Source organism: Dermochelys coriacea, chromosome 13 (assembly GCF_009764565.3).
Source record: "Dermochelys coriacea isolate rDerCor1 chromosome 13, rDerCor1.pri.v4, whole genome shotgun sequence".
In the NCBI taxonomy this organism is placed as follows: Eukaryota; Metazoa; Chordata; order Testudines; family Dermochelyidae; genus Dermochelys; species Dermochelys coriacea.
In genome coordinates this window covers 3,378,184-3,405,676 of record NC_050080.1, presented here as the reverse complement: position 1 = coordinate 3,405,676, position 27,493 = coordinate 3,378,184, and the positions used below count along the sequence as shown (strand labels likewise).

The 27,493-nt window shown below is 44.4% G+C and overlaps 2 protein-coding genes across 4 annotated transcripts in view; both read right to left on the bottom strand.

Annotated features, from left to right (window-relative positions):
• SNPH (syntaphilin) overlaps positions 1–10,093 on the bottom strand; it is a 34,106-nt gene extending 24,013 nt beyond the window's left edge. For 2 of the 3 annotated variants that reach the window (XM_038369043.2, XM_043495854.1), the window contains exons 1-2: positions 9,931–10,087; positions 9,548–9,661 (exon numbers count right to left, since the gene is read on the bottom strand). The gene's annotated coding sequence lies outside the window, so the exon portion shown is untranslated. Of the gene's footprint in view, positions 1–9,547; positions 9,662–9,930 lie in introns of all 3 variants that reach the window. The other variant, XM_038369044.2, reaches the window with a different exon arrangement.
• A 16,647-nt stretch (positions 10,094–26,740) lies between these two features.
• RAD21L1 (RAD21 cohesin complex component like 1) overlaps positions 26,741–27,493 on the bottom strand; it is a 38,628-nt gene continuing 37,875 nt past the window's right edge. The window contains exon 13 of the mRNA XM_038370005.2: positions 26,741–27,144. Within this exon, the coding sequence (XP_038225933.1) occupies positions 26,956–27,144 (189 nt within the window). The 3' untranslated portion in view covers positions 26,741–26,955. The remainder of the gene's footprint in view (positions 27,145–27,493) is intronic.

The window sequence follows — 27,493 nt, the reverse complement described above, 5'->3', positions numbered from 1 at the left end:
ATACAAGACCAAAAACACAGGGGGTAGGACAGTTCAATCATTGTGTGGCTATAACTCATTTGCCACTTAACAACCCACTGTGAGGTAGTCACCAAGAGAGTATCCGACGGCTCCTTATCCTTTTACTTGTGACAGAAGTTGCTGTTGTTTAATGCAGCAGATCATTTGGGAAACTCATGAACATCTCACCATGAATAAACTGAAATGGACCTGAAAAAGAGAGAGCTTCTCGGTTATATGAAACAGTGACCATACTTTGCTCATTAGGCTTGGAATTGGTTTAGTAATCTCTGGAGTAGACTCCCCACACAGCCAATGCCATGAGTGATGCCATTATTCAGCAGCATGGTGGCCACCGGCAGGAGTCTAAAATGCCAAGTACAGTTTAAGTCCTTCCTTAACCTGGGCACATCAGTGATGGTCTACACTGCTGAAAGGTCTTCATTCTGCAGTAATGTTCAGCAGTCACCCCACTACAGACAGTACAGAATAAGGCAGGAGTTCTCAAACTTCATTGCACCGCGACCCCTTCATTGCACCGCGACCCCTTCATTGCACCGCGACCCCTTTTGTAGAAACAAAAATTTCTACGCGACCCCAGGACAGGGGATCGAAGCCTGAGCTCACCCAAGCCCAGCTGCCCCAGGTCAGGGGGCCGAAGCCAAAGCCCAAGGGTTTCAGCCCTAGGCGGGAGGCATGTAACCCTGGGCCCCGCCAACCAGGATTGAAGCTCTCAGGCTCTGGCTCGAGGCGGTGGGGCTTGGTCTTCAGTCCCAGGCCCCAGCAAGTCTAACACCAGCCCTGGAAACCCCATTAAAATGGGGTTGTGACCCATTTTGGGCTCCCAACCCACCATTTGAGAACCACTGGAATAAAGTGGAGCCAGAATGTGCCCATTCTCGTGTGCAGGGAGGCATGCAAGATGAGACCATTTACATCAGACGAGGCACTGGGTTTTCGGAAGAAGTATTTAGACTATGTTTGTAATCCAGCTTGCTGGCAGGTGTTGGCAACTTCCTGAGACTCCCGATGCTGTCCAGGGTGATCTCATTCCAGATGGCAGTGGGAGGGCCTGCCATTTCCCAACTCAGAGAGAGAGAGAGACTTGCACAATTTCTATGGAATTCATATTAGCAGACTCCTCTCCATCCTTAGATCATTTTGCCCCATAGACTCCCAAACAAGCTGGATGTAAGTTATGCAGCAAGTCACCTGGATTGTGTGGGACTCTGGTATGGCAGACTAGAATTCTAGGCCAGCTTCGTTTCAGTTTAAAAATGGAGATTATATTGAACTAAACATGAAAATTAATATTACAGTCAGAACACTGGCCTAGGTTTATTTGGATATTCAATTCTTCACCTGGTTGCTGTAGTCACTGTTAGACTGCAAGAACTGAGCAGCTCAGTCATTCCAAGCTCTCTAGTCTGCTGCACGATAGCTGCGTGTACCGGCAAAGCCCGAAGATTCAGCCCTATGTACCAATGTAAGACTTGTAGCTGAGAATCACACTGCAAACTTCCATACTTTGAAGTATACTTCCAAAATCCAGAAGAGCAGATTCTCCAGTACATCATGTAACAGCAAAATTAGCACATTGTCTCTGGGAGGGCTAGGGATACTATCATTCCAGTCTCAAAAAAGATCCTCTCTGAGCCTCTTACTGGGTTCTAAATTAGCTATAACTTCACAAAAAGAACTGCTATCATTGTGGACAGCTTGGAGGAGACCTCTGTGCTCCGTGTGAGGCAAGGCTCATGAAAGACAACCAGATGTTAGAATGAAAAGGGGATGGGATGGAGAGCAATATTATGCCATTTTATACCTCAAATACTCTGCTCCGGACACCACATCTCAAAGAGGATCTAACAGAAATATAGAAGGCTCTGAAATGGGCAACAAGAACGACATGGAAGAACGTGCATACGAACAGAGATGGAAAAGATCTGGGCTGTAATTCTCTGCTGTGCTTCTAAGAGCACAGAAATGGCATCACAGGGGGAGGGAAGGCTAAGACGGCTTTAAGATATCGTTATATCCTTTTAAACCTGGACTGCCTGGGGGCCTGGACAGGACCCCGGTGTAACGTAGACAGTCCTGGGGGCCTTAGTTGTGGCAACCTCCCAGAGCTCTGCTATGGACTGCAGCTATGGTCAGAAACTCTGCAGTGCTGCATGCTGCAGCCCTGCCCGCGGCACACCTCCCACACCAGGGCTTGCAAGGGGTTAGTTGGATGGCAGCCTTCCACCCCCACCCACAGATGAGGCTTTAGGGCCTTTCTATGGAGCATCAAGGAGCCAGAGTGGGTGAGGATCTCACCTAGAAACGTTTACCTAATGAACAAGAAGGGACATAAGTCAGAACAGATCACTCCCCAGTGCCAAATTCTTCATAATTTAATTAGTTCGGTCTTTATTTTTATGTTATTGGTTTTTACTAGGGCTTTGAATGACGTGGAAAGGGTCTTTGGTTCCAATGTGCTAAGACCATCACATAAGATCTTATGTTACTGCCTAGCTGAGATAAAGATTTGAGTGTTTATATTACAGGGGAACACAATGTATTGCACCGCACTAAAATTTATATTGGAATAAGTTTGCCATCCACCCAGGCAGGGACGCCAGTTCAGCCACCCTTTCTGTGCCAAGCAGACACACATTTTCAGGTGTCTCCCACAATCAGAATTCTGACCGAATCAGTGGATGCTGCCGAGGTGCTGTGCTGGCTCCAGAACAAGGCCAGTAGAAGTCTAACTCTGCAGCCTAGTTGAGGCCTTACATTCCACCATCACGCTTATGGGTACATGATCCTGCTAGGTGCTGGATGCTCTCACCTCCCACCGACTCCAAAGGAAGTTGAGGCCCTCAGCACCATCGAAGCTCAGGCAGGCAGAAAGCTGCCACTTAAAAAGGAGCCATGCAGTAGTAGCTGTGTCAGAGGGGAATCTGAAGCTTACTGAAAGGGAAGAACAGGGTCTACCCAGTAAAATAATTAAACCTTTCAGTTTGGGGTCTCTTCTTTGCAGAGATATAGATCAGATCCTCAGCTGGGGTCAACTGGCATATATTCCACAACGGCAACAGAGCTATGCTCGTTTGTGCCAGCTGATGATCTATCAAAAATGCCTAGAGACCATCTTGTACCTATTGGCTCTGCCAGGAGCTGGACGGGCCCTTTGGAGAGGACAGGGCCTGGTTACCGTATAGAAAAGTGACCAGAGAAGTAAAGATGGGATAGTTCCCAAGACAATATGAAAATGAACCAGAATTCTTTGATAGGACTCTGGCACATTCACACTCCTGGGATGTGGCAATAGTGAGACTGGACCAGTGGAACGGCCTAGCAGCGGTGCCTGTTGAAGCGCTCATGTCCCCGGGTGACTCTGAATGTTTGGAGGGTGAGGCGACGAAAGGGTGGCATGGCACTCCGACTCCCTCAATTCCTTCCACCTGAGACAGCAGCCGGACCAGGAACTTCACTGGGTAATTGGAGCAGGATCCATCAGATTGTTCCAAGAGTGGGAACGTGCAGAGGCCACGCAGAGGAGACTTGTTTCAGAACATTAACTCTGATACTGAAATTGCATGGCCACCTTCTGTTCCTCATGCAGTGCCGCTATTGTGTCGGATTTAGGGTTGTTTTCCCTTTCGTTGCTCCTTTTGTTATATTTTACATAATCTGATCTAATGCTGATCTTTTCCAGTTTCTAACAGAATGGCCTCGTCTCATGTCTGGGGGCTGTGTTGAGGCTTTATCCCTCCTTTTGGAGGGTTCAAAGCAAAGTTCTAAATAGCGGTTTACATACATCCCAACTGAGATCGCCCGGGGAGCAGAGCTCAGGAAGCTACAACTCTGTTTCAATATGGCTGTTGCTAACAGTGTTCTAAGGGCTCTCCTGACTGATGGGGACAATCTTTTCCCCCTGAGAACTGTGCTCACTCAACCTGGTTGCAGACTCTGCTATGCGCCCACTCATGCAGGGCTTTAAACAGAGTTTGAGAACTACCTTTAAGCAGGGTTTAAACTTGGCTGTGTCTGAATTTAGATTCTAAACAGAGTTTGATCTGTCAGTAGAGAGGGGGCCAGTTCAGTTATAATCTGGCTAATCTACTAGGCTCTAGCCCAGGAAAGCACATTCCTCTCAAAGGTAAAGAGTTTATTTATACTAATCTAATGTCTGCCCTTTGCAGCCTTTACTCTTAATTTAATGGGAATTATAGCCATTTTGGAGCAAGATTTTAACTGATGGGCAATTAATAAATAAAAAATAAAAACAAAAATGCCAGGAACTGGATGGTAAGTTTGGTTTCTGTCCCAAAAGTTAATTTGTGCGCTGTTTCCCCATATACTTCTTCTGTAAATCCCCAATCCTGCCTCAGGATATGCTAACATGAATCCTGCACCTGTAGCATCCAACTAAAGTTGGATAACTCTGCGTGGGTGCGTCGGTTTGTGCTAGAGGATCCTGATTCAGAACCAGGCCCTGCTTTTAGAAAGCAAACAAAAAATGACATACTTCACACTTCGGTGTAAGCCTCAACCCAGCCTCCAATCCTGTGGGCATAATTCTGTGTCCACAAATAACTCTGGGGACATATGTCCAAATTTAGACAGCTAACCATCTGATTTGCGGGTACAATCAGGTAAATGTCTAAATGCTTTCATCTGCAACCACAAAACTGGAGGCCATTTCTGGAAAAACAACAACAGGCCCTGAAGGTCACTGACAAACCCAAGGAAGTCCTGTGGACAGGCTGTCTTGGCACTCCAGTGCAGCCACACGGCCCTGATTCTGATAAAAACCCAAAGTGACTGCAAAGCCATGACACAATGGGGCTGAAGGAAGAACAGAAAGACTATCTGAACTCAGAATTTCCTTGGTTTCCTTGTCACACATTACTCCAGTAGCACCAAGAACGCATTTCTGATATAAACATATTTAACAAACAGCAGCAATTACCATAAAATGAAGGATTTACATTTAAGCTCCTATACCCTGCTTTTCACTATCCTATTGGGAGATCTCACAAGTACCAGTGTCACTTCCACATCCTGCAAAGTAGCTAATGGGATTTACCCAGCATTCAGCAACTCCAAAGGGTTAAAAATATAGGCACACAGTGAAGGCAGCTCCGAACCTTAGTTCTGAAATGGCTAACAAAATGCTGGGGTGCACTTTAAAGAGGCCTCACTGCACTATTCTATATTAGGCCTTTTTTTGTTTCCATGTTAAAAAAACCAAACAAACAAAACATAAACCTGATATGTGGGAAGATGTTCTAATTCAGAAAGATCATTATAAATATTTCAATCAGTTATTTTTTTTCCCAGGGGTGGGAGGAAGGAAGGCAAAGAATACAAGGTGTTTATATTAGGGTCACATTGAACATAGTGGCAGATTGAGACAGGGTCTTTGGAGCAATGGGATCCAGCCCCCCATAAACTGGAAACACATGGATTCCAAGGATCTGTTAGCAGTTGCATGGGAGCAGTTGTTCAGTCTGGAGACCTGATGGCCTCTGCACCGAATGAACTTGCACGTGCTACATTCCACTCCTCCTGCCAAAGGGTAACTCTAAGCACTAAGTACTGATGAGCAAATTGCAGCAAAAACACCTGGGAGGTGTTTTGAAGCCAATGGTCTCTCTGGTGCCCAAGTATGGAGGTGACTGTAGGAAGAACCTTGTAATTTTTGTGGCTGTAGGACTCCAACAGTCTGAATCCCACCTGTTTGCAATGGAGCAGCCAACTGCCCCATAATACTGATGGACTTAAGTTGTGATCTTACTGTTACAATCCAGTGGGGTAATGTTTGTCTCAGATTTGTTACTTAACAATAAATATGCAATGGAGGAAAAGAAAGAGAAATTCCTGCCTTTGTTAAATGCTTCACCATTTGAACCCCAGGTCTTGGGGACAATACTAGCTTTGTTACAGCTTTGAAATCCAAAGCTTCATTGATAGTATTTAAACATATATGGATTTGAATAATCTCATGCAGAATACAGAAGGTTGGCCCTGCTTACCCAGAATCCTTTCCCCTTCATTATCCACCCCGTCCCCAAAGTGCTATATGGGGTGAAGTGATGGATTTGAAGTGCATCCAGGGCCCTTGCCATCAGACCTGCTTTGCTTCATTGGCAAGGAGTAGGCTTGGGTAATGCACAGACAGGTGTGCAAACACTGTCAAAAGCAGAATCACGTTTCCACCCAACATTTGTTTCCTTGCAGAGCTTGCAGTTTTCCACTGGGCCAAGGTCAATTTATTTCTGTGTTTCAACCCAAGCACAAAAGCCATCATGGCTCCACTCTGTTTACTTCCTTGACTGCCGTGCTCTAGCCTTACCTACAAAGGTCAGCAGGAAAACACCCCATTCTGGGAGTGGAAATGCTTATTTACCAATGCTACAGAGTAGGGAGTATACACGCAAAGATATTCTGGGCCAAATTTTCAAAAGAGCCTCATCTCAGCCTTTACATGTGAGCCCACATCATTTGCAGATACAAAGTAACAATTTTGACAGCTGGTTTGTAGGAATTAGGGGCATCTTCAAAAGTTTTGATTAATAGATTATAAAGCCAGAAGGGAGCACTGTGCTCACCTAGTCTGACCTCCTGTATAGCTCAGGCCACAGGACTTCCCTGAAATAAATTCCAGTTTGAACTAGAGCAGGGGCATACGCAGGAATTTAAATTTCACTGCTTTTGGAGGGGCACATTCTGTGCTCTCGCTGAGGCCCTGGGGCCAGAGGAACTCGCTGTCCCCCTGCCCTGGGGCCAGAAGAGTTTTGTGTGTCCCCCCCCCAACACTGATTATTGTGGGGTCCAGGGCCCTGCTTGCCCCCACTTGTGCCCGCCCCTGAACTAGAGCAGATCCTTCAGAAAAATACCTGATCTTGATTTATGGAGAATCCCCCGCCACCGGTGTTAAATTGTTCCAGTGGTTACTTACCCTCACTGTGGAATGTTTGTGCTTTACTTATGCATGATTGTACATGCACAGTCGCAGTCGTGGACTGATTTTCAGATGGGCTAAGCACTTGTAAGGCCATTGAAAGTCAGTGAGGGCTCTGTGGGCAAGTTTACTTTAAACTACCAGTTTAAACTACCAGTTTAGTGCAGCTGGGAGTGAGCCTTGTTAGACTCATGCTAACTGGGCTCAAGCTAGTACGCTAACATTGTAGCTTGGCTGCAGCTCAGGCTCTCAAGCTCACTCAACTCCCTGCATCTGAGCTCGGGTGGCTAGCCCAAGTCTCTGCCAGAGCCACAACGTTAGCTCCAGCCCAGCGAGCATGAGTCTGCATACCCAGGCTGGCAGGCTCGCCCTCCTGTGCTGTGTAAACTTATCCTGTGTTCCCAGCATCTCTGACAATGAGGCCCAGGGAGGCTGTTGGAGCCTTTGGCTTCCCCCAGCAAACACAGCGCTTATCCTTTTCCATTTTTAAAAGCTTCTTATCTTAGAGATGGGATGATGCTTTTTAAAGACACAGAATCTGAAGGAAATTTCCAAGGCAAAGTATAACAATTTTATAATGGGGCAAATCTAAGGTTTACCTTGCTTCCTGCTCCTTCAGATGAAGCATCTGCCCTGCTCTAGGATCATTTGATCCTGTGGGTTCTGAGGTTTTTGGTGGTTTCCAGGGGACATCTAGAAGTGGCTAGGGAAAACCTGGTACTTTAGACTAACATGCACATTCAAGATTTGTGCTTTAAGGAGCCACTGCAGCAGTAGAAAGGGATTTCTCTGAGAGCTGCTATTACACATGTAACTGGAAACCTTTTCTTTTTTTGGCTCACCACTAGATGCTGAGTTTGCACCAAAGATCCTATTGAAAAGAGAAACCTGTTAGACAAGAATACATTATTGTGTTAAGTAGCTGATCAGTTTTTCAAACTGATATTAAGGCAGGGACAAAGGACGCTGGTATTCCCAGGAGGAAGGGATCATCAGACTGTAACCCTTTCCCTTCATGTACAATGGGAAAGCTTCCCCATGTGTCTTCAATAATAGTCTGAGAAACATACAGCAAGATTCGAAAGCTGGCCACAATTGACACACTCCCTGTTGTGCAGAAGGGTTCAGTTCATCAGCTTTTCCCAGTTCCATGGGGGTTAACTTGCTGTCAACTTTACATTGTGCCTGATCCAATCTGCAGGGGGGCTGGAACAATTTTTATAATGGGGGTGCCGAGAGCCATTGAACCAAATTGTAAACCCTGCATATAATGGAATCCACTTCAAGCCAGGTGTGCGGCAGCACCCTTAGTTCCAGCACCTATGCCAATTTGCACAGTATGTGGCACTCTGTTAAAAACACAGTCTCTCCAAGAAGCCCTGTTTGATGCAGAGTCACTTATTCATGGGCAGAGGCGTGGGGGAGTGGAATTCTGTGACAGATACTTAGGGACCAGCAGGGATAAGAGCAAGAGTAGATTAAAGGCAGGATCCCTGGGATCTAGGCCCCATGTTCCTAGGTGAGGCCCAGATAGAACAGTGAGTCAGAGAAGCAGCAACACTACAGAGCACAGCTGATTACAGAAGGCAAAGCGAGTTGGCCTGCTTGGAGGAGCACCCAGGCATCGAAGATATAATTCCACAGGGCTAGGGAGAATGAGGCGTGAAAAGAAATTCACTTCTCAATGTGGAAGAAAAAAGGAAAATGTTGGTATAACCAGCTCCCCTCTAACCTCAATCCACCCTGAGCCAGGGGACGCTGTTCACAAAGGGCCAGCACAGGGTCTATGGCCCACTGAAGTCCCATTTGAGCTTTATAGGGAGGCCTTTGGGGCTGAAGTGGGGTTTCTGTGGTGGTGGAGACCTTATGCTGGCCCTATAAAGCATGGGCAGAGATGTTGCTTTCTTTTGAGGACAAGACGCAGATGCTTAAAGATCAAAGAGACCTAAAAAAGGTTGGAAAAAATGGTTTAACCTGCCTGAGCAAGGTCATTACTTCAAATATGCCTGATCTATAGACGGGGCAGAGTGATATTTTACAGGGATGACACATGCACAGCAGGGGATTTTTAGGGGAGAATCTGCCTTCACTGACCTTGAGGGGGAAGAAATAAGCAAGGAGCACACTCATCAATCACCCCATGTGCTGTGAGTGTCCCCTTTTGAGATGCAGCATAAATCATTAAATAATAACCCCACAGCTGCACCAGAAGGCCCCAGGGGGCAGTGCTGCAGGAGAGGCATCTGGAATGGCCCCTGGAAGACGCTGATCGGGTGTGTGCCTGACCCAAAGTGGAATATCCTCTCCTTTGCCCCAGGGTGGCATCCAGAACAACAAGCAGCTTGCCAGCCTCCGCGCTGCAGAGCCTGAGCTCCAGAGCTGCGTTGCATTTGTGCCGGTCACACGCATCATCATCAAGTTTTACTTATGGAGAGAGGCTGGAGCCAATGCAGCCTCACACCGTATCTCCACTCCAGTCTCCGGAGCATTTCCCCAGCCCCTGGCTTTCCTCCCCTCCAGCCGACTCTCTGCCCTCCTCCCCCCAAGGTGATGCAGCGCTTTTCGTGCCCATCTTGCGTGCCTTGCGCTCACCTGAGTTTGCTCAGCGGGGCCCACTGGATCTTCTCGGCAATTCCTCCGGGGGGGTGGGGTGGGGGGTGCAGCACCACTGCGGTACTGCAGCAGGCAGCCGGCTAGCTCAGCAACCTACCAGCAGGGAACACAGAGGCCAGGGTAACCGATCAGAGGCAGCCCCCAGGCCCTGCCCCTCCCAAATCTCAGCCCCGACAGGGAGGGATGGGCAGTTTCCTGCCCCTATTCCGGGCGCACAGACAGACCCTCCCCTCTCCCCCCCTAGCTCACACCGGGGCGAACTGCAATAGCTGCCCCCCCCATCCCCTCCGCAGCCTAATCCCCTGCAAAGCATCGTCCATTTCCAGGGCCGGCAGGGGGAATGGGAGCTCTGCCTCCATCACCTGCTTCCGCTGCCATGCTGCTGCCTCGCCAGGATGCTTGTGCGCGGCCGGCGGGGCGCGGGGGCTGGGGCAGCCGGGAGGGACGGTCCTGGATGCAAGGCAGCGCCTGCCTTCGCTCACATGCTGCTGCGTAACAGCCGCTCGCCTCTTAAAGAGATAGCGGCCAGGCTGTCCCCGCCCCGGTGGGCTTTTCCTGCCCCCGTAAGGGGCGATTTTTTTTTTTTTTTTTTTTTTGCAAAAAGTTTACAGCAGACCCCTCCTCCCCCACCCCCTTCTCCCAGCGATCAGTGGATCCAAAGCCCTCGAGCCAGGCGTGTTAGGGGGCTCTTGCCTTGAATGACTAAATCCGCTCCACTTCGGAATGATGGGCCACATTCACTCCTGGTACCCACTCCGGGCTTCAGGGCCGTGAGGCCAGGACACACCTATGGACACATCTAATCGGATCACATTCAGTTACCTGCCTGGTTTTTCAGTACTGTTGTAATTCACACAACCTCACTGGATTCCCTGTCCAGGGGGAGGGGTGGCGTTAATAAACGGCTGCAGGAGTGAAAGGACAAGAAACTCCATGAATCGCCCGATGGCTTGCACAGCTTGTGAAGGCTGCCACGAAACAAAGAAGAAGAAAAAAACCACAGGAAATGTCACACAAGCAATAATAGTTTCTATAGCAACATGCATCCCATCCAGACAGATTTCCCCAAAGCACTTTACAGTCTCTAGGACAGATTCTGATCTCAGGCACCATTTGTGTAAATCTGGCGTAACTCCAGTGCAGGCGATAGTTACTCCAAATTGACAGCACTGTAATCAGTCAGAATTTGGCCCTTCTTCACACCAAAATATGTAATTATAATTGGGAATCAATAGACATGGCTTCATTCTCCTCTCACACTGGCTAAATGAGGAGTAACTCCAACAAAGTCAATAGAAGTGTATTGGTGTAAAATTGATGGAGAAGAGAGGAGAATCAGATCCAGAAGAGTCAAACAGGGAGATACAGCAACAGTTCATTTGATGGCAGGTGTTTAAGGTATTTGGGATTCTATTTTGTATTTCCTGACTATTCAATCTGTTTGTGACTAGATACTGTGGAAAATCTGTGAAGTGCTTTGAGAGACTTTTGGATGAAAGTTGCTGTCGTTTTAGTCTATAAAATCCTAATCCTGCAAAGACTTGTGTACATACTTAACTTTGTGCAGTATTTCTCAAGCATGTGCAAAAAATCACAGCTCAATACACACATAGGGCTTACTCACACAGGACAGAAATGCAGCCAATCTCTGGGCTGCAATTTACAAAATATATAGCTACAAACACTAATGAAACATTAACTAACAAAATAAAAGTTTATACTTAGTAATGGAAACACACACATTTGTGTACAGCTTCTTAAGTGTTTCTGGATGTCCCCTCAATACATAAGTAAAATATTTAATGAGAAACATCCATTCAGACTCTTAATCCATATTGACATTGAAGGCAGAAATTCCCTTGTGCAATATATCTTGATGCAGGTTTCAGAGTAGCAGCCGTGTTAGTCTGTATCCGCAAAAAGAACAGGAGGACTTGTGGCACCTTAGAGACTAACAAATGTATTAGAGCATAAGCTTTCGTGAGCTACAGCTCACTTCATCAGATGCATAGAATGGAATATATAGTAAGAAGATATATCTATATAGATAGATAGATAGATAGATAGATAGACAGACATACAGATAAGTTGGAAGTTGCCATACAAACTGTGAAAGGCTAATTAGTTAAGATGAGCTATTATCAGCAGGAGAAAAAAAAAACTTTTGTAGTGATAATCAAGATGGCCCATTTAGACAGTTGACAAGAAGGTGTGAGGATACTTAACTAGGGAAATAGATTTACTCTTGCTGGTCATACTACTACTCATACATTTTCTTTGATATCTATTTAATATAACTTTTTCTACATTATTTAAAATACAAACATCTAGATTAAATAAACCAAACTCATGCCTCAAATATATATACTCAGCTAACCACAGTTTTATCTGTCTGTATTTGCAAACCACATTCATAAAATTCCTAACTTCTCTTTTTATATTTAGTCTGATATAATTTGTAAGCACATGATATTGTTTATTATAGTATTTTTTTTGTAAGGTTTTTATTTGATTCAACTAAAGTATACACATTGTGTTCAATTTATCTCTCTCTCCTGCCTATACTTCTCCTATTCATCCCTGCTTGCCTTCTCAGATCCTCTTCCAAATCATTTTTGTTATATCCTGCTCCTACTCTTGTTTCCAAGCTTTCTTCCATACTGCAAGCCCCTTACTCTTAGCCCTGGTCTACACTACAGGGTTAGGTCAAATTTAGCTGCGTAAGGTCAATTTTAAAATGAATGCATCTACACAACCAACCCCGTTCAGTCGACCTAAAGAGCTCTTAAAATTGACTTCTGTACTCCTCCCCGGCGAGGGGAGTAGCACTAAAATTGACCTTGCTGGGTCAAATTTGGGATAGTGCAGATGCAATTTGACTGTATTGGCCTCTGGGAGCTATCCCAGAGTGCTCCAATGTGACCGCTCTGGACAGCACTTTGAACTCTGATGCACTAGCCAGACACACAGGAAAAGCCCTGTGAAATTTTGAATTTCATTTGCTGTTTGGTCAGCAGGGCGAGCTCAGCAGCACAGGTGACCATGCAGTCCCACAAGAATCACAAACGAGCTCCAGCATGGACGGAAAGGGGACAGTGGATCTGATTGCTGTATGGGGAGAAGAATCTCTGCAGGCCGAACTCCGATCAAAAAGAAGAAATGCTGATATATGCCAAAATCGCACAGGGCATGGTGGAGAGAGGCTACAACAGGGACACACAGCAGTGCCGCATGAAAGTGAAGGAGCTCAGCCAAGCCTACCAAAAGACAAAAGGAGGCAAACGGTCGCTCCGGGTCAGAGCCCCAGACATGCCGCTTCTATGATCAGCTGCATGGCATTCTGGGAGGGGACCCTACCACTACCCCACCACTGTCTGTGGACACCTGCAAGGGGGAAGACTCATGCAACAGGGAGGAGGATTTTGTGGAGGAGGAGGAGGAGAATGTGCAGCAGCCAAGCGGTGAATCCGTTCTCCCCGACAGCCAGGACCTTTTCATCACCCTAGAGTCAATACCCTCCCAAGCTGGGATCCCCGACCCTGAAACCAGAGAAGGCAGCTCTGGTGAGTGCACATTTGTAACTACAGTACAGGGTTTAAAAGCAATAGTGTTTAATGTTTGATTTGCCCTGAAGAATTGGGATGCATTCGCGGCAGTACAGCTACTGGAAAAGTCTGTTAACGTGTTTGGGGAGGGAGTGGGAATCCTTCAGGGACATCTCCATGAAGCTCTCCAGGAGGTACTCTGAAAGCCTTTGCAGAAGGTTTCTGGGGAGGGCTGCCTTATTTCGTCCTCCATGGTAGGACACTTTGCCATGCCGACCCAGTAGCAAGTAGTCTGGAATCATTGCAGCACAAAGCATGGCAGCGAATAGTCCTGGGTTTTGATTGCATTCAAGCAACATTCAGTCTTTATCTTTCTGTGTTAGCCACAGGAGAGTGATATCATTCATGATCACCTGGTTGAAATAGGGGAATTTTTGTAAGGGAACAGTGAAAAGATCCTGTTCATGCTGGGTTGTTTGTGCTTGGCTAAAAGGGATCATCCTGGAGAAAAGCCACGCGGCGGGGGGAGGGGTGAAGGGACCATCCCTGAGAATAGCCACGTGGTGGGGTCGGAGGAGATGTGTGCTGCACATCTACCCAAAAACTGCAGCTCCTCCTTTAAAAGTGAAAGCCAACCAGCATTGCTTGCTATGGGAAATGATGGCACTGCAGTTTGAAACCATTCCCACATGTTATGAAGGCATAAGAAGCCAACCCTGCATACTAAAAGGCTTACCATGGCTGCTTGGAAACTGAATTCTGTTGCCCAGCCGTTTGTGATGTGTCACCATACTGGCAGGTGCTCAATATAAAAGGCAAAATGTGACCTTGTGCCTAAAGCACATGTGCTGTCTGCTGTGAATTGCTTGATTCACTGTGAAAGAGTCTCCCTTTGGTTCTCAGAAATGTATCATCTTAAATTTTACTCTCCCTTTTTATCTCCCCCCAGGTGTAAATGTCTCTATGCTCCCCCTATCATCTCCGTCCCTGAGGTTATCGCAGATTAGAAGGCAAAAAAAACGCACTCACTATGACATGTTTTTCAAGCTCATGAAGTCCTCCTGCACTGATAGAGCACAGCTTAATGCATGGAGGCATTCAGTGGCAGTGGCCAGGAAAGCATTAAGTGAGAGTTAAGAGCAGAGGCAGGAGGCGATGCTGAGGCTAATGGGGGAGCAAACGGACATGATGAAGCATCTGTTGGAGCCACAGGAAAGCCACAAGAGCACAGACCCCCACTGCATCCATTGTATAACCACCTGCCCTCCTCCCCAAGTTCCATATCCTCCTCACCCAGACACCCAAGAACGTGGGGTCAGGAAGCTCTGGGCACTCAGCCACTCCACTCCAGAGGATGGCCCAAGCAACAGAAGGTTGTCATTCCAACAGTTTTGATTTGTAGTGTGGCTACAATAAGCAATGTGGCCTTGTCCTTCCCTCCTCTCGCACCCCAACCCACCCAGGCTACCTTGTCAGTTATCTCACTTTTTTTTTTTTTATTAATAAAGAAAGAATGCCTGGTTTCAAAACAACAGTTACTTTATTTCCTTTGCCAGCTGTGATCGAGGGGGGGAGGGTGGTTGGCTTACAGGGAATTAAAATCAACAAAGGAGGCGGGTTTGCAGCAAGAAGAAACACACACAACTGTCACACCGTAGCCTGGCCAGTCATGAAACTGTTTTTCAAAGCCTCTCTGATGCGCAGCGCACCTAGCTGTGCTCTTCTAATCATCCTGGTTTTTAGCTGCTCAAAATCGGCTGCCAGGCAATTTGCCTCAACCTCCCACCCTGCCATAAACATCTCCGCCTTACTCTCACAGATATTATGGAGCACACAGCAAGCAGCAATAACAATGGGAATGTTAGTTGCGCTGAGGTCTAACCTAGTCAGCAAACAGAGCCAGCAAGCTTTTAAACATTCAAAGGCAAATTCTACCACTATTCTGCACTTGCTCAGCCTATAGCTGAACTGCTCCTTACTACTGTCCAGGCTGCCTCTGTACGGCTTCATAAGCCATGGGAGCAAGGGGTAGGCTGGGTCCCCAAGGATAACTATTGGCATTTCAACATCCCCAACAGTAATTTTCTGGTCTGGGAAGTAAGTCCCTTCTTGCTACTGCTCGAACAGCCCAGAGTTCCTAAAGATGCAAGCGTCATGCACCTTTCCCGGCCATCCCATGCTGATGTTGGTGAAATGTCCCTTGTGATCCACCAGTGCTTGCAGCACCATTGAGAAGTACCCTTTGCGGTTTACATACTGGTTGACAAGGTGGTCCAGTCCCAAGATAGGGATATGCGTTCCGTCTATCACCCCATCACAGTTAGGGAACCCCATTGCAGCAAAGCCATCCACTATGACCTGCACATTTCCCAGAGTCACTATCCTTGTTAGCAGAACATCAGTGATTGCACTGGCTACTTGGATCACAGCAGTCCCCACAGTAGACTTGCCCACTCCAAATTGATTCCCAACTGAGTGGTAGCAGTCAGGTGTTGCAAGTTTCCACAAGGCTATTGACACTCACTTCTCAACTGTCAGGGCAGCTCTCATCTCTTGGTATTCCTGAGCTTCAGGGCGCGGGAAAGCAACTCACAAAGTTCAAGGAAAGCGGCCTTACTCATGCGGAAGTTTTGCAGCCACTGTAGATCATCCCATACCTGCAACTCTATGTGGTCCCACCAGTCTGTGCTTGTTTGCAAGGCCCAGAATCGGCATTCCACTGTATCAACCAACCCCACTGCCGCCATGATGTCCCAATTGCCACAGCCCATGTTTTCAGGAATGACTGTGTCCATGTCCTCATCACAGTTGCCCTTGTGCTGGCGTCTCGTAGCCTGGTTCTGCACATACTCCAGGATAATGCGCGAGGTGTTTACAATGCTCACAACAGCAGCGATGAGCTGAGCGGGTTCCATGCTTGCTGTGGTATGGCGTCTGCATGGGTAACCCAGGAAAAAAGGCGCAAAACAATTGTCTGCCATTGCTTTCACAGAGGGAGGGAGGGGTGACTGATGACATGTACCCAAAACCACCCTCAACAATGTTTTTGCCCCATCAGGCATTGGGAGCTTAACCCAGAATTCCAATGGGCAGCGGAGACTGCAGGAACTGTGGGATAGCTACCCACAGTGCACCGCTCCATAAGTCGATGCTAGCCACGGTATTGAGGACATTCTCTGCCGATTTAATGCACTTAGTGGGGACATACACAATTGACTGTATAAAATTGATTTCTAAAAATCGACTTCTATAAAATTGACCTAATTTCATAGTGTAGACATACCCTTAGACACATGCAAACTAAATAACCTCTTTCCTCCTTCAAATCCCTCTTCAAAACACACCTCATTCTGTGGAAGTCTTTCAAACAAACAGTGACCTTTGCAAGGTTCCTAAACCAGCTACAGATCTTGATCTTCAAGTGGAGGAGTCAAAATCTCCAGCATTGAAATCTGGGTCCTATTGAAGATTTCCACAAGGGAGTGATGACCTCTTCTCCCATGAAAGACTTGAGGTTACAGCAGTATGCTTCTTATAGACACTACAGAGTTTGGTGACAAACATACCTAAAAAAGAAAAGGAGGACTTGTGGCACCTTAGAGACTAACAAATTTATTTGATCATAAGCTTTCATGAGCTACAGCTCACTTCATCAGATGCATGCAGTGGAAAATACCTGCATCACATTGAAAGTTGGGAGTGCCAGTTTTTCTGGACAACGGAACTGTTCCGTACTGAATCGGAGCTCAAAGGAGTTTGTGCGGTCCACAGCAGAAGCCAGAACCGTGAAAGCAGAACAAATAATCTGCTCCGATAATTGTATCCCTAGGGTGCAAAAAGAGAGCTAGGGAAGGTGAGAATGTCCATATCTTCCATCCACAAATGACTGGAGCACAGCAGAACTCTCTCTAGCTAAGGAAGAGGCAGGGATAGTCATCCCTGCAAGAGAGCAGCATCCGGGTCACCATTACAATGTACCAATCAGTGCTGTAGACTGTATTTCTGCTGTTTCATCTTCAAATTCACTGTTGTGTCCTTCTGTATTTGTATTATTGTAGCACCTAGGATCTGCAGTCGTGTCTTCTCAGGTACTGCAGTTATTTTCAGACCCTTCTCCCTCCTGCTCTCCATCTCCTGCATCACTGGCATTCATTTTTCTCCACCTGAGTCTCTCATGCAACAATTTTCCTCTGGCTGCACCATACACTGCAGGTCTTTCCTGTTACCTTCCTTGTATCATACCCTAACACGTCACTTCCTCTACTCTGCACTTGAAAAACAGCTATTAAACAGGGTAGCTGGGATTTATGAAGGCACTACCACAAGGCAGTTGCAGATGTAAAATATGCAGTTAATTTCCCAGCCCCCCCCCCCAAGTACAGAAGAATATAACATAAGAACGACCACACTGGGTCAGACCAATGGTCCATCTAGCCCAGTACCCTGTCTTCCAACATTGGCCAAAGCCAGGTGTTTCAGAGGGAATGAACAGAACAGGCAATCATTGAATAATCCATCCACTGACATTCACTCCCAGCTTCTGGCAGTCAGCTAGCATAAAAGTTAGCATAAAAGTTTACTCGAGGAGTGACAAATGATAGAGTCAGTAACTACTCCCTTAAACAGTCAGACATGGTCTCAGGAAGTCCTTGAAAACTACCTTTCTGACAAGGAAGCCATTTCCAAAAAATTCCTTTCATAACATCTTAGAGCCTATATCTTACAAGTTTTCACTTTTGGCTGACAACTACATTTTCTAGAATGCCCATCATTTGAGCCTTCCGGATTCATATACAGATGGCTCTTAATGACTCAATGGGGAGACAGCAAGCTTTGGTGGGTAAGGCCTGGGACTGGAAGTCAGAGAGACTTTTTTATTGCTGCCTTGGTCATAGGCCTGCTCCCAAGGTAACAGTTGCTAGATTTTGAAAAACAACACTCCCTTTTTCTCCACAAATTGGTACTCAGACTCCTAAATAAAAGTGTCTGGTCAGCCCTCAAAGAAAAGAAAAATATAAGCCATTCATAATTACAGTCCCAGGCCAGTCTAAATTTGGATGAGATTTCTCCTGCACATGTCATCAATGGAAAATGTTCTGCTTCTATAAAGAAATACTTAGGTCTTTTAGTTCTGCCTAGTAAGGTCTCTTTCTTCACAGACAAACTGTCAAACTGATAGCCCTAGAATAACTGCAAGGACTCCTTTTTTAATTTGTACCTTATTAGGTTATCTCAAACTGGGCAACAACAAGCAAGCAAACAGCATTTAAGTAATAATTAATGGTTAATTCTGTTAACTCTTACTCATGTGAGTAGTCTAATTGAATCAATGGGAAGGGCTACTCTTATGCAGGATTGGGCCCCGATTCCACAAACAAATAACTTTTTACACGTCAATGGTGAGCAACATTTGTTTGGGCCCTGGGGAGGTATACAAACTGATAAATGTGTGGGAATTCAGAAATTCAAAACGAAAATTAACACCACTTATTTAACTTTTTTGGGGAAGGGGCATTCCTATAACTTAAACCAATGACAAACCAATCTTTTTTTCAGTTTCCGTAAGTAGTATTTGCTCCCATCTTTTAGCCAGTAGAAAAAAATTGTGGCTGAGATATTAAAATCCCTTACATTTTTTCTAAACAGAATTGTTGACATAACCTTAATGCTAGCATCAGGATAAACAACATGCCTGTCATCAATGATCCTTTTCAAAATACTGTATCCACCCATTGCACTGCATATGAATAGCAATGTTTCCTATAAACAGCAGTGTTTCCAATGGAGTATTAAGGACCCAGTCCTGAAACTATATTCACACATGCTCAAGAGTCTTCTTGCTTGTTATGGGATCAGAGCCCAAGTTTGTACTCAATCCAGTAATTGAATTAATATTTTTTTAATCACACTACATGCATTTTTTTGTATGGATAGTATATGGTACACAGTGAAGCATTACTAACTACTATATGATCCTTGACTTACCAGGCAGAGGTTCATTCTGCTTCAAACTGCTTTGAAGACAGCAACAAAGCCTTCGATTGAAGTCAAATTATTCCTTATAAGAACAGCCTTACTCAGTCAGATCAATGGTCCATCTAGCCCAGTAACCTTTCTTCTGACAGTGGCCAATGACAGGTATTTCAGAGGGAATGAAGACAACAGTGAATCATCAAGCGATCCATCCCTTGTTGTCCACTCCCAGATTCTGGCAGTCAGAGGCTTAGGGTCACCCAAAACATGCGGTTGCATCCCTGACCATCTTGGACCTATAGCAATTAATGGATCTATCCTCCATGAACGTATCTAATTCTTTTTTGAACCCCATTATATTTTTGGCCTTCACTAGATCCCCTGGCAATGCGTTCCACAGGTTGATTATGGATTGTGTGAAGAAATGCTTCAGTTTGTTTGTTTTAAACCTGCTGCCTATTAATTTCATGGGGTGATCCTGATTCTTATGTGAAGGAGTAAATAGCACTTCCTTATTCACTTTCTCCATTCCATTCATGATTTATAGACCTCTATCATATTCCCCATTTAGTCATCTCTTTTCCAAGCTAAAAAGTCCCAATCTTTTTAATTTCTCCTCACATGGAAGCTGTTCCATACCCTTAATTTTTGTTGACCTTCTCTGTACCATTTCCAATTCTAATATATTCCTGGAAGGGAGTCCAGGAGAGCTGGCTGTATTTCAAGGAATCCCTGTTGAGGTTACAGGGACAAACCATCCCGATGAGTCGAAAGAATAGTAAATATGGCAGGCGACCAGCTTGGCTTAATGGTGAAATCCTAGCGGATCTTAAACATAAAAAAGAAGCTTACAAGAAGTGGAAGGTTGGACATATGACCAGGGAAGAGTATAAAAATATTGCTCGGGCATGTAGGAAAGATATCAGGAGGGCCAAATCGCACCTGGAGCTGCAGCTAGCAAGAGATGTCAAGAGTAACAAGAAGGGTTTCTTCAGGTATGTTGGCAACAAGAAGAAAGCCAAGGAAAGTGTGGGCCCCTTACTGAATGAGGGAGGCAAGCTAGTGACAGAGGATGTGGAAAAAGCTAATGTACTCAATGCTTTTTTTGCCTCTGTTTTCACTAACAAGGTCAGCTCCCAGACTGCTGTGTTGGGCATCACAAAATGGGGAAGAGATGGCCAGCCCTCTGTAGAGATAGAGGTGGTTAGGGACTATTTAGAAAAGCTGGACGTGCACAAGTCCATGGGGCCGGACGAATTGCATCCGAGAGTGCTGAGGGAATTGGCGGCTGTGATTGCAGAGCCCTTGGCCATTATCTTTGAAAACTCGTGGCGAACGGGGGAAGTCCCGGATGACTGGAAAAAGGCTAATGTAGTGCCCATCTTTAAAAAAGGGAAGAAGGAGGATCCTGGGAACTACAGGCCGGTCAGCCTCACCTCAGTCCCTGGAAAAATCATGGAGCAGGTCCTCAAAGAATCAATCCTGAAGCACTTAGAGGAGAGGAAAGTGATCAGGAACAGTCAGCATGGATTCACCAAGGGAAGGTCATGCCTGACTAATCTAATCGCCTTTTATGATGAGATTACTGGTTCTGTGGATGAAGGGAAAGCAGTGGATGTATTGTTTCTTGACTTTAGCAAAGCTTTTGACACGGTCTCCCACAGCATTCTTGTCAGCAAGTTAAGGAAGTATGGGCTGGATGAATGCACTATAAGGTGGGTAGAAAGCTGGCTAGATTGTCGGGCTCAACGGGTAGTGATCAATGGCTCCATGTCTAGTTGGCAGCCGGTGTCAAGTGGAGTGCCCCAGGGGTCGGTCCTGGGGCCCGTTTTGTTCAATATCTTCATAAATGATCTGGAGGATGGTGTGGATTGCACTCTCAGCAAATTTGCGGATGATACTAAACTGGGAGGAGTGGTAGATACGCTGGAGGGGAGGGATAGGATACAGAAGGACCTAGACAAATTGGAAGATTGGGCCAAAAGAAATCTAATGAGGTTCAATAAGGATAAGTGCAGGACCCTGCACTTAGGATGGAAGAATCCAATGCACCGCTACAGACTAGGGACCGAATGGCTCGGCAGCAGTTCTGCGGAAAAGGACCTAGTGGTGACAGTGGACGAGAAGCTGGATATGAGTCAGCAGTGTGCCCTTGTTGCCAAGAAGGCCAATGGCATTTTGGGATGTATAAGTAGGGGCATAGCGAGCAGATCGAGGGACGTGATCGTTCCCCTCTATTCGACACTGGTGAGGCCTCATCTGGAGTACTGTGTCCAGTTTTGGGCCCCACACTACAAGAAGGATGTGGATAAATTGGAAAGAGTACAGCGAAGGGCAACAAAAATGATTAGGGGTCTAGAGCACATGACTTATGAGGAGAGGCTGAGGGAGCTGGGATTGTTTAGTCTGCAGAAGAGAAGAATGAGGGGGGATTTGATAGCTGCTTTCAACTACCTGAAAGGGGGTTTCAAAGAGGATGGCTCTAGACTGTTCTCAATGGTAGCAGATGACAGAACGAGGAGTAATGGTCTCAAGTTGCAATGGGGGAGGTTTAGATTGGATATTAGGAAAAACTTTTTCACTAAGAGGGTGGTGAAACACTGGAATGCGTTACCTAGGGAGGTGGTAGAATCTCCTTCCTTAGAGGTTTTTAAGGTCAGGCTTGACAAAGCCCTGGCTAGGATGATTTAACTGGGACTTGGTCCTGCTTTGAGCAGGGGGTTGGACTAGATGACCTTCTGGGGTCCCTTCCAACCCTGATATTCTATGATTCTATGATTCTATATATTTTTTGAGATGGGGTAACCAGAACTGCATGCAATATTCAAGGTGTGGGAATACCCTGGATTTATACAGTGGCATTACGATATTTTCTGTCCTAATGGTTCCTAACATTCTGTTCACTTTTTTAACTGCCACTGCACATTGAGCAGATGCTTTCAGAGAACTATCCACAATGACTCCAAGATCTCTTTCTTGAGTGGCAAAAGCTAATTTTGATCCCATCATTTTGTATATGTAGTTGGGATTATGTTTTCCAGGGTGCATTACTTTGCATTTATCAACAATGAATTTCATCTGCCATGTTGTTGCCCAGTCATCCAATTTTGTGAGATCCCTTTGAAATTCTTTTCAGTCAGCTTTGGACTTAAATACCTTGAGCAATTTTGTATCATCTGCAAATTTTACTACCTCACCGTTTACCCACCGTTTCCAGATCATTTATAAGTGTAAGTGAAAAAAATGGTCACTTACCCAATTGTAGCTGTGGATCTTTGATATATATTGTTCACATATATTCCACTTCTGGCATGCACGTGTCCCATGTGTGCAAGATCAGAATCTTTTTGAATAGCAGCGTCCATTGGGGCTGCACCTGCACTTTGCATGCTCTCCAGCACCCTGTGGAGCCATCTCAACTATGCTGTAGCTCCTTCATTAAAACATAACACAGTTGATATAGGACTCTGTAGTAGTGGGGGAAGGAAAGAGAGTTGTGGAATATATTGTGGACAACAGATCTAGGAAAACTACAGGTAGAGTAGCCAACCATTCATTCTTCTTCAGAGTGATTGTCAACACGTATTCCACTTCTGGTGACACACAGAAGCAGCGAGCTCAAGGCCTGAATGTGGGTGCTCAGACTCTGTTGAAACAATGACTGTAAATCAGTTTTGCCAAAGCAGGCATTGGATCTGGAGTCCTCAGCTAAGGGATAGTGCTGGGTGAAGGTGAGCACTGAACTCCAGGGAGCTGATCTGCAAGTCTCTGAGACTGAAATGCCCCTTTGCAAAGCTGTTGAGGCTGATTGAGCTCTGGTGGAACAAACCTTAATCTCCGTAGTGGGGTACAAGTAAGCTATTGCAGAGGAAGTTGTAATGCAGACCAAAGCGCATTTAGAAAACTTTTGTGTAGATACAGACTGACCTTTCATTTTGTTGGCAATGGCCAGAAATAGTCTAGGAGAATTTCTGAATGTCTCATTCTGTCCAAAAGGTAAAAGATAGTCCTGACTGCATCCAAGGTGTGGAGTTTTGCTTCACCTTGAGTGGTATAAAGTGTGGGAAAGAAAACTGGCAAGTGGATCACTAGATTCAAATGAAATTAAGAGACAACCTTAAGCAAGAATTTTGGGTGGGGGCCTTAATGTCACATTATCCTTACAGAACACTCTAGACAGTGTTCCTGCCATATGGGCTTGGATCTCTCCTATTCTTCTGGATGAGGTTACAGCCACTAGGAGGGTGATCTTCATAGACAGGTGGTATAATGAACAGTATGCCAGGGGTTCAAAGGGAGGACTCATTAACCCCAATAATATAATTATGAGGTTCCAGAAAGGCTGAACCTCAACAATTGGTGAAACCTAACAACTGCTGGGTGTGAGAAGATCGAGTGACCATGTATGAGAGGATGATAAGCAGAAATAGCTGCCAAAAGACTCTTATGGAGCTGACGGAGAGTCCTGAACACTTTAGGGCTAGCAAGTAAACTAGAATAGTGGCTATTGCAGTCTGTTTTGGAGGTATGGGCATCTGGATTGCCCAGACAGAGAATTGCTTCAATTTTTCCCCATAAGTCGCTTTAGTGGAGTCCTTTCTATTACAAGCCAGAATATCCTGGATATTCTTGGAAGAGGATCTGTCTGTGCTTGTTAGCCAGCCAGTATCCAGACTGTGAGGTACACTGATGTGGATCTGGGTCTAGAATATGGCCCTCTGTTTCCATTATTATATCATATTGAGCTGGAAGAATGATCAGAGCCTGTATTGATGGACTCAATGAGCCTACCAAAACTGTCTGGGCCATGTCGGGGCTATCATTATGATTAAGGCTGCATCTTGTCTGAGCTACGTCAGGACCTTATGGTATTAGTTGAATGGGTGGGTAAGCATACATGGAGGGGAATATAATTAGGCTAACTATAACACCAGTTACAACTAAGAAATAAGTAGGGAAAGCACTGCACCATGATAGGGACATTGCAGGAGTTCCAGCTTGCTGCTCTGGGCAGTAAGAAGAAACTGAAGGGTAGTTGTGGCTACTCTTCCCTTCCCTACCTGTGGCTATGGGGCACTGGAAGGACTGCAGTGTGCAGGCACAGCCCCAACAGACATTGCTATTCAAAAAGATTTTGGTCTCAGGTGTATGCATACCAGAAGTGGAATACAGATGGTCAATCACTCAAAGAAGAACTGAGAGATTCTGTCAGGTAGAAATCTACCTATGGCTCTGATCCTGCAGTTGACAGTCCATGGGTGCACTACTGTGCCCCATTTAAATCAACAGGACTCTATGTGGGCACAAAGGTGCACCTGGAGTTGCAGAACTAAGGCCTATATTTATACATCAAAAACTAAGAAAGCAATTCTTGAATTGAAATACAACATTAAAGTACAGTCCTGCTTTGAAAAGCAATGGTAAAAAGGAAAACATATATTAGAATTGGAATTGCGAGGTTCCATGTTTATTGTGTCTCAAGGACTCTATAACCAAGTGTGCTCACTTTAAAAAATATCTTTTTTAAATGCCAGCCCTGTAAACTTCATCTGGGCTCTGGCTTCTTTCCTTCTTACACATCATCCTCATAATGAAAGATCTTGCAAAAATCATAACTTTGGTAACATCTCTGAAGCCCACATGCCTTTAAATTATGCCTCACTATACATGTGCAATGGAGCTAAGGAACTGATCTAAATCCCCTTTGGATCAAGCTCTTAAACTCCATTCTTTTGCAATGCCCCATAAACAATTAAAAAAAAAACAAATAAATCTAGGAGTTAGCCCCTCCTCTGAATTTTCCACTGTAGCCTGTCTCCTCTAAGTCTATCTTTTAGCTTGTAAGCCACTGGGACCAGGTCTATCTTTATGTCTGGTACAGTGCCAAGCATGTCATCACTGTTAAACAAAGAATAAGTCTTCCTCAACTTGAAACACAGCTTAATAAGTGGTGAATCAAACAGGGATCCCCAGAATTCTGTCCAGGAAGCAGAAGCCCAACTGGGAGAAGGAAGGAGCAGAACTGGGGCCCTGTAAACTTGAGTTTACAGTATTTTAATTTTTCAAATGCCCCTGTCTGAAGTTCAAGGTGCCTGTACAATATAAAATACATACAATGCGATCTGCTAGATAAGTGCCAAACCAGCTCTGCTGTTGCCTGTTTTCAGCTTCTTCCAGTCATTCTGGACATCTGTAACTTACAATTTTCCTGAGTTGCACACCAAACTCTAGGAACAAGCATATCAGCACTTTCAACAACAGTGGTAATAAGCTCACTTTTTCATTAAAGCTACACAAAAATCAGATAATTATGGGGAGAATAGGAACCTTTAGCATTCTGTCTTACATTTAAACTGCTGACAGATAAAAAGAGACATTTTCTCCAGGATATTTCCCAAAAATGGATCACTGTTAGGGCTGCCCTACAAATCAGGTGTAAACACTATTTTTTTAACTGTATAATTTTCCAGGCAGCCAAGGAGATGCTAAATCAAGGAAGCAAAGCCTGGCTCCAGTATGTGTCTGTTGGTTTTGACACTTTACAGCAAATACCAACAAGATAAGAAGATGTTTGCTTTTGCTTTTTACTGATTTAATCTCAATGGTTTGCACACAAAATACATCAACATTTTGTTAAAAAAAATTTAGTGTACATTACCATCTCACATTTCAGTATATTTAAGATAACTAATTTCTCAATGCAGAAAACACCAATTTACAACATTGAAATAAAGAGATAGAACATCCTAAGAGAAAAGGAAAGAAATGATATAATAAATTTAACAAAGAATTTTAAACATCAACAAATAATTTAAAAAGAAGTAATCTTTAAGAAAAATACTGAGCAGTATTTCATAGTTTAACATGTCTTCCTGATGTTATATGAATATTTTGGATCTGGAATAACTTCTTTACAATGCCCTAAAGTACCAGCAGAGTAACAGAAAATGGAACTGTTAGTTTTCTAGAGTAAGAGAGACATGGTCAGCAGTATTTGAAAATCTATTGTGAGAGCTTAAAAAATAAAGTTTAAACTCTCCTTGTAAGAAAGTTATAATTTTAAAATGGACTCTAATGTTTCTGATAAAGACCACTTAAAGGATCATTGCTATCACAAAGTAGCAAAATATTGTTTAGTGCTGTTATCCAATAAAAATAAAGTTAAAAATAAATACACATGACTCTCAGTTATGAAATAAACAGAGAGTACCATGGTTTGTGAGTTCTATATAAGTTTTCAGAGATGTACACAAGTTGAATATTTGCATTAGTTAGTAGGATTTCATGGACCATTATATATGGACATTTGTATGTCACTTATATAACCTTATAATGCCATAGGAAATAGTCAAATCTATTCATGGACCCTGTGACATCTGGACTGAATATTTAATAGGTATTTTTTGAAAAAATAACCTAATGCAAAAGAGTTTGGCTTAACAATTTTTAAAAACAGTGTTTGTCGTAACTCTAGACAAGTTTTACACAGAGATTTTTAAAAGAAATTTAATATTAAATACAAAATTCGCTTGAGTTGAATGCTTATTTTTAGCTTTTCTCCATTAACAAAATATTGAACTATTGATAATATTAAACAAAATATTTTTTTAAAACCTAAACCTTATAATAACCTTATAATAAGCATCTTCTCCATGAATAACCACGAAATATATATCACACCTATGCAAAGTTAGCTATTACATAATCTGGAGAGGAGGTGCAAGGATGAAAAAGGGGGAACTATTTGTCAATTTCCCATGGTTTGATGAGACCTTCAACTCCCTCCTCTGGAAAAAAAAGAATTTTTGAAAAATTCAGAGCACAATTTTTAACTGGTCTCTGAATTGTATGTATAGATAATGCTAGCTCTCAGATAGTATGGAACTTTGGACCCACAGTTGCTATAATATCAGCATAAGGAGCACACTGAGTAAGCTCAATAGCCAGCTGTTTCTTTAGAACAAGGAAGCTGTAAAACTTGGCTGAAACTTGTTTCCGGTCATTGTTCTTACAGAGCTTCAAAAAACTGACAGAACTCACTCCTGATTTGTTGATGTACTGTATAGAAAAAGAAATGGAAAAATATAGTTAGGTAGGTTTAACTGCTAATAAAACTAGATCCCATGGTGTTGGAACCAAGGTACTGATTTTACAAACATTTTTGCACAGGAGTAAATATTTCCAGGACCGAGGCCTTAAGATGGTTTCTTATCTGTATATTTTCACGTATGTAATTTTCCTAAAGTTCTTCACAAATTTTACAGTGTTGCCAACTCTTGCAATTTTATCACAAGTCTCACAATAGTTTGTGCTTTCTTAACCCCCCCCCCCACTTCTGGAATCAAGAGATTGCATGGGAATCTAAGCTTCCATTTAAAAAAAAATTTCTAGCCTTTGTGGTTATGCA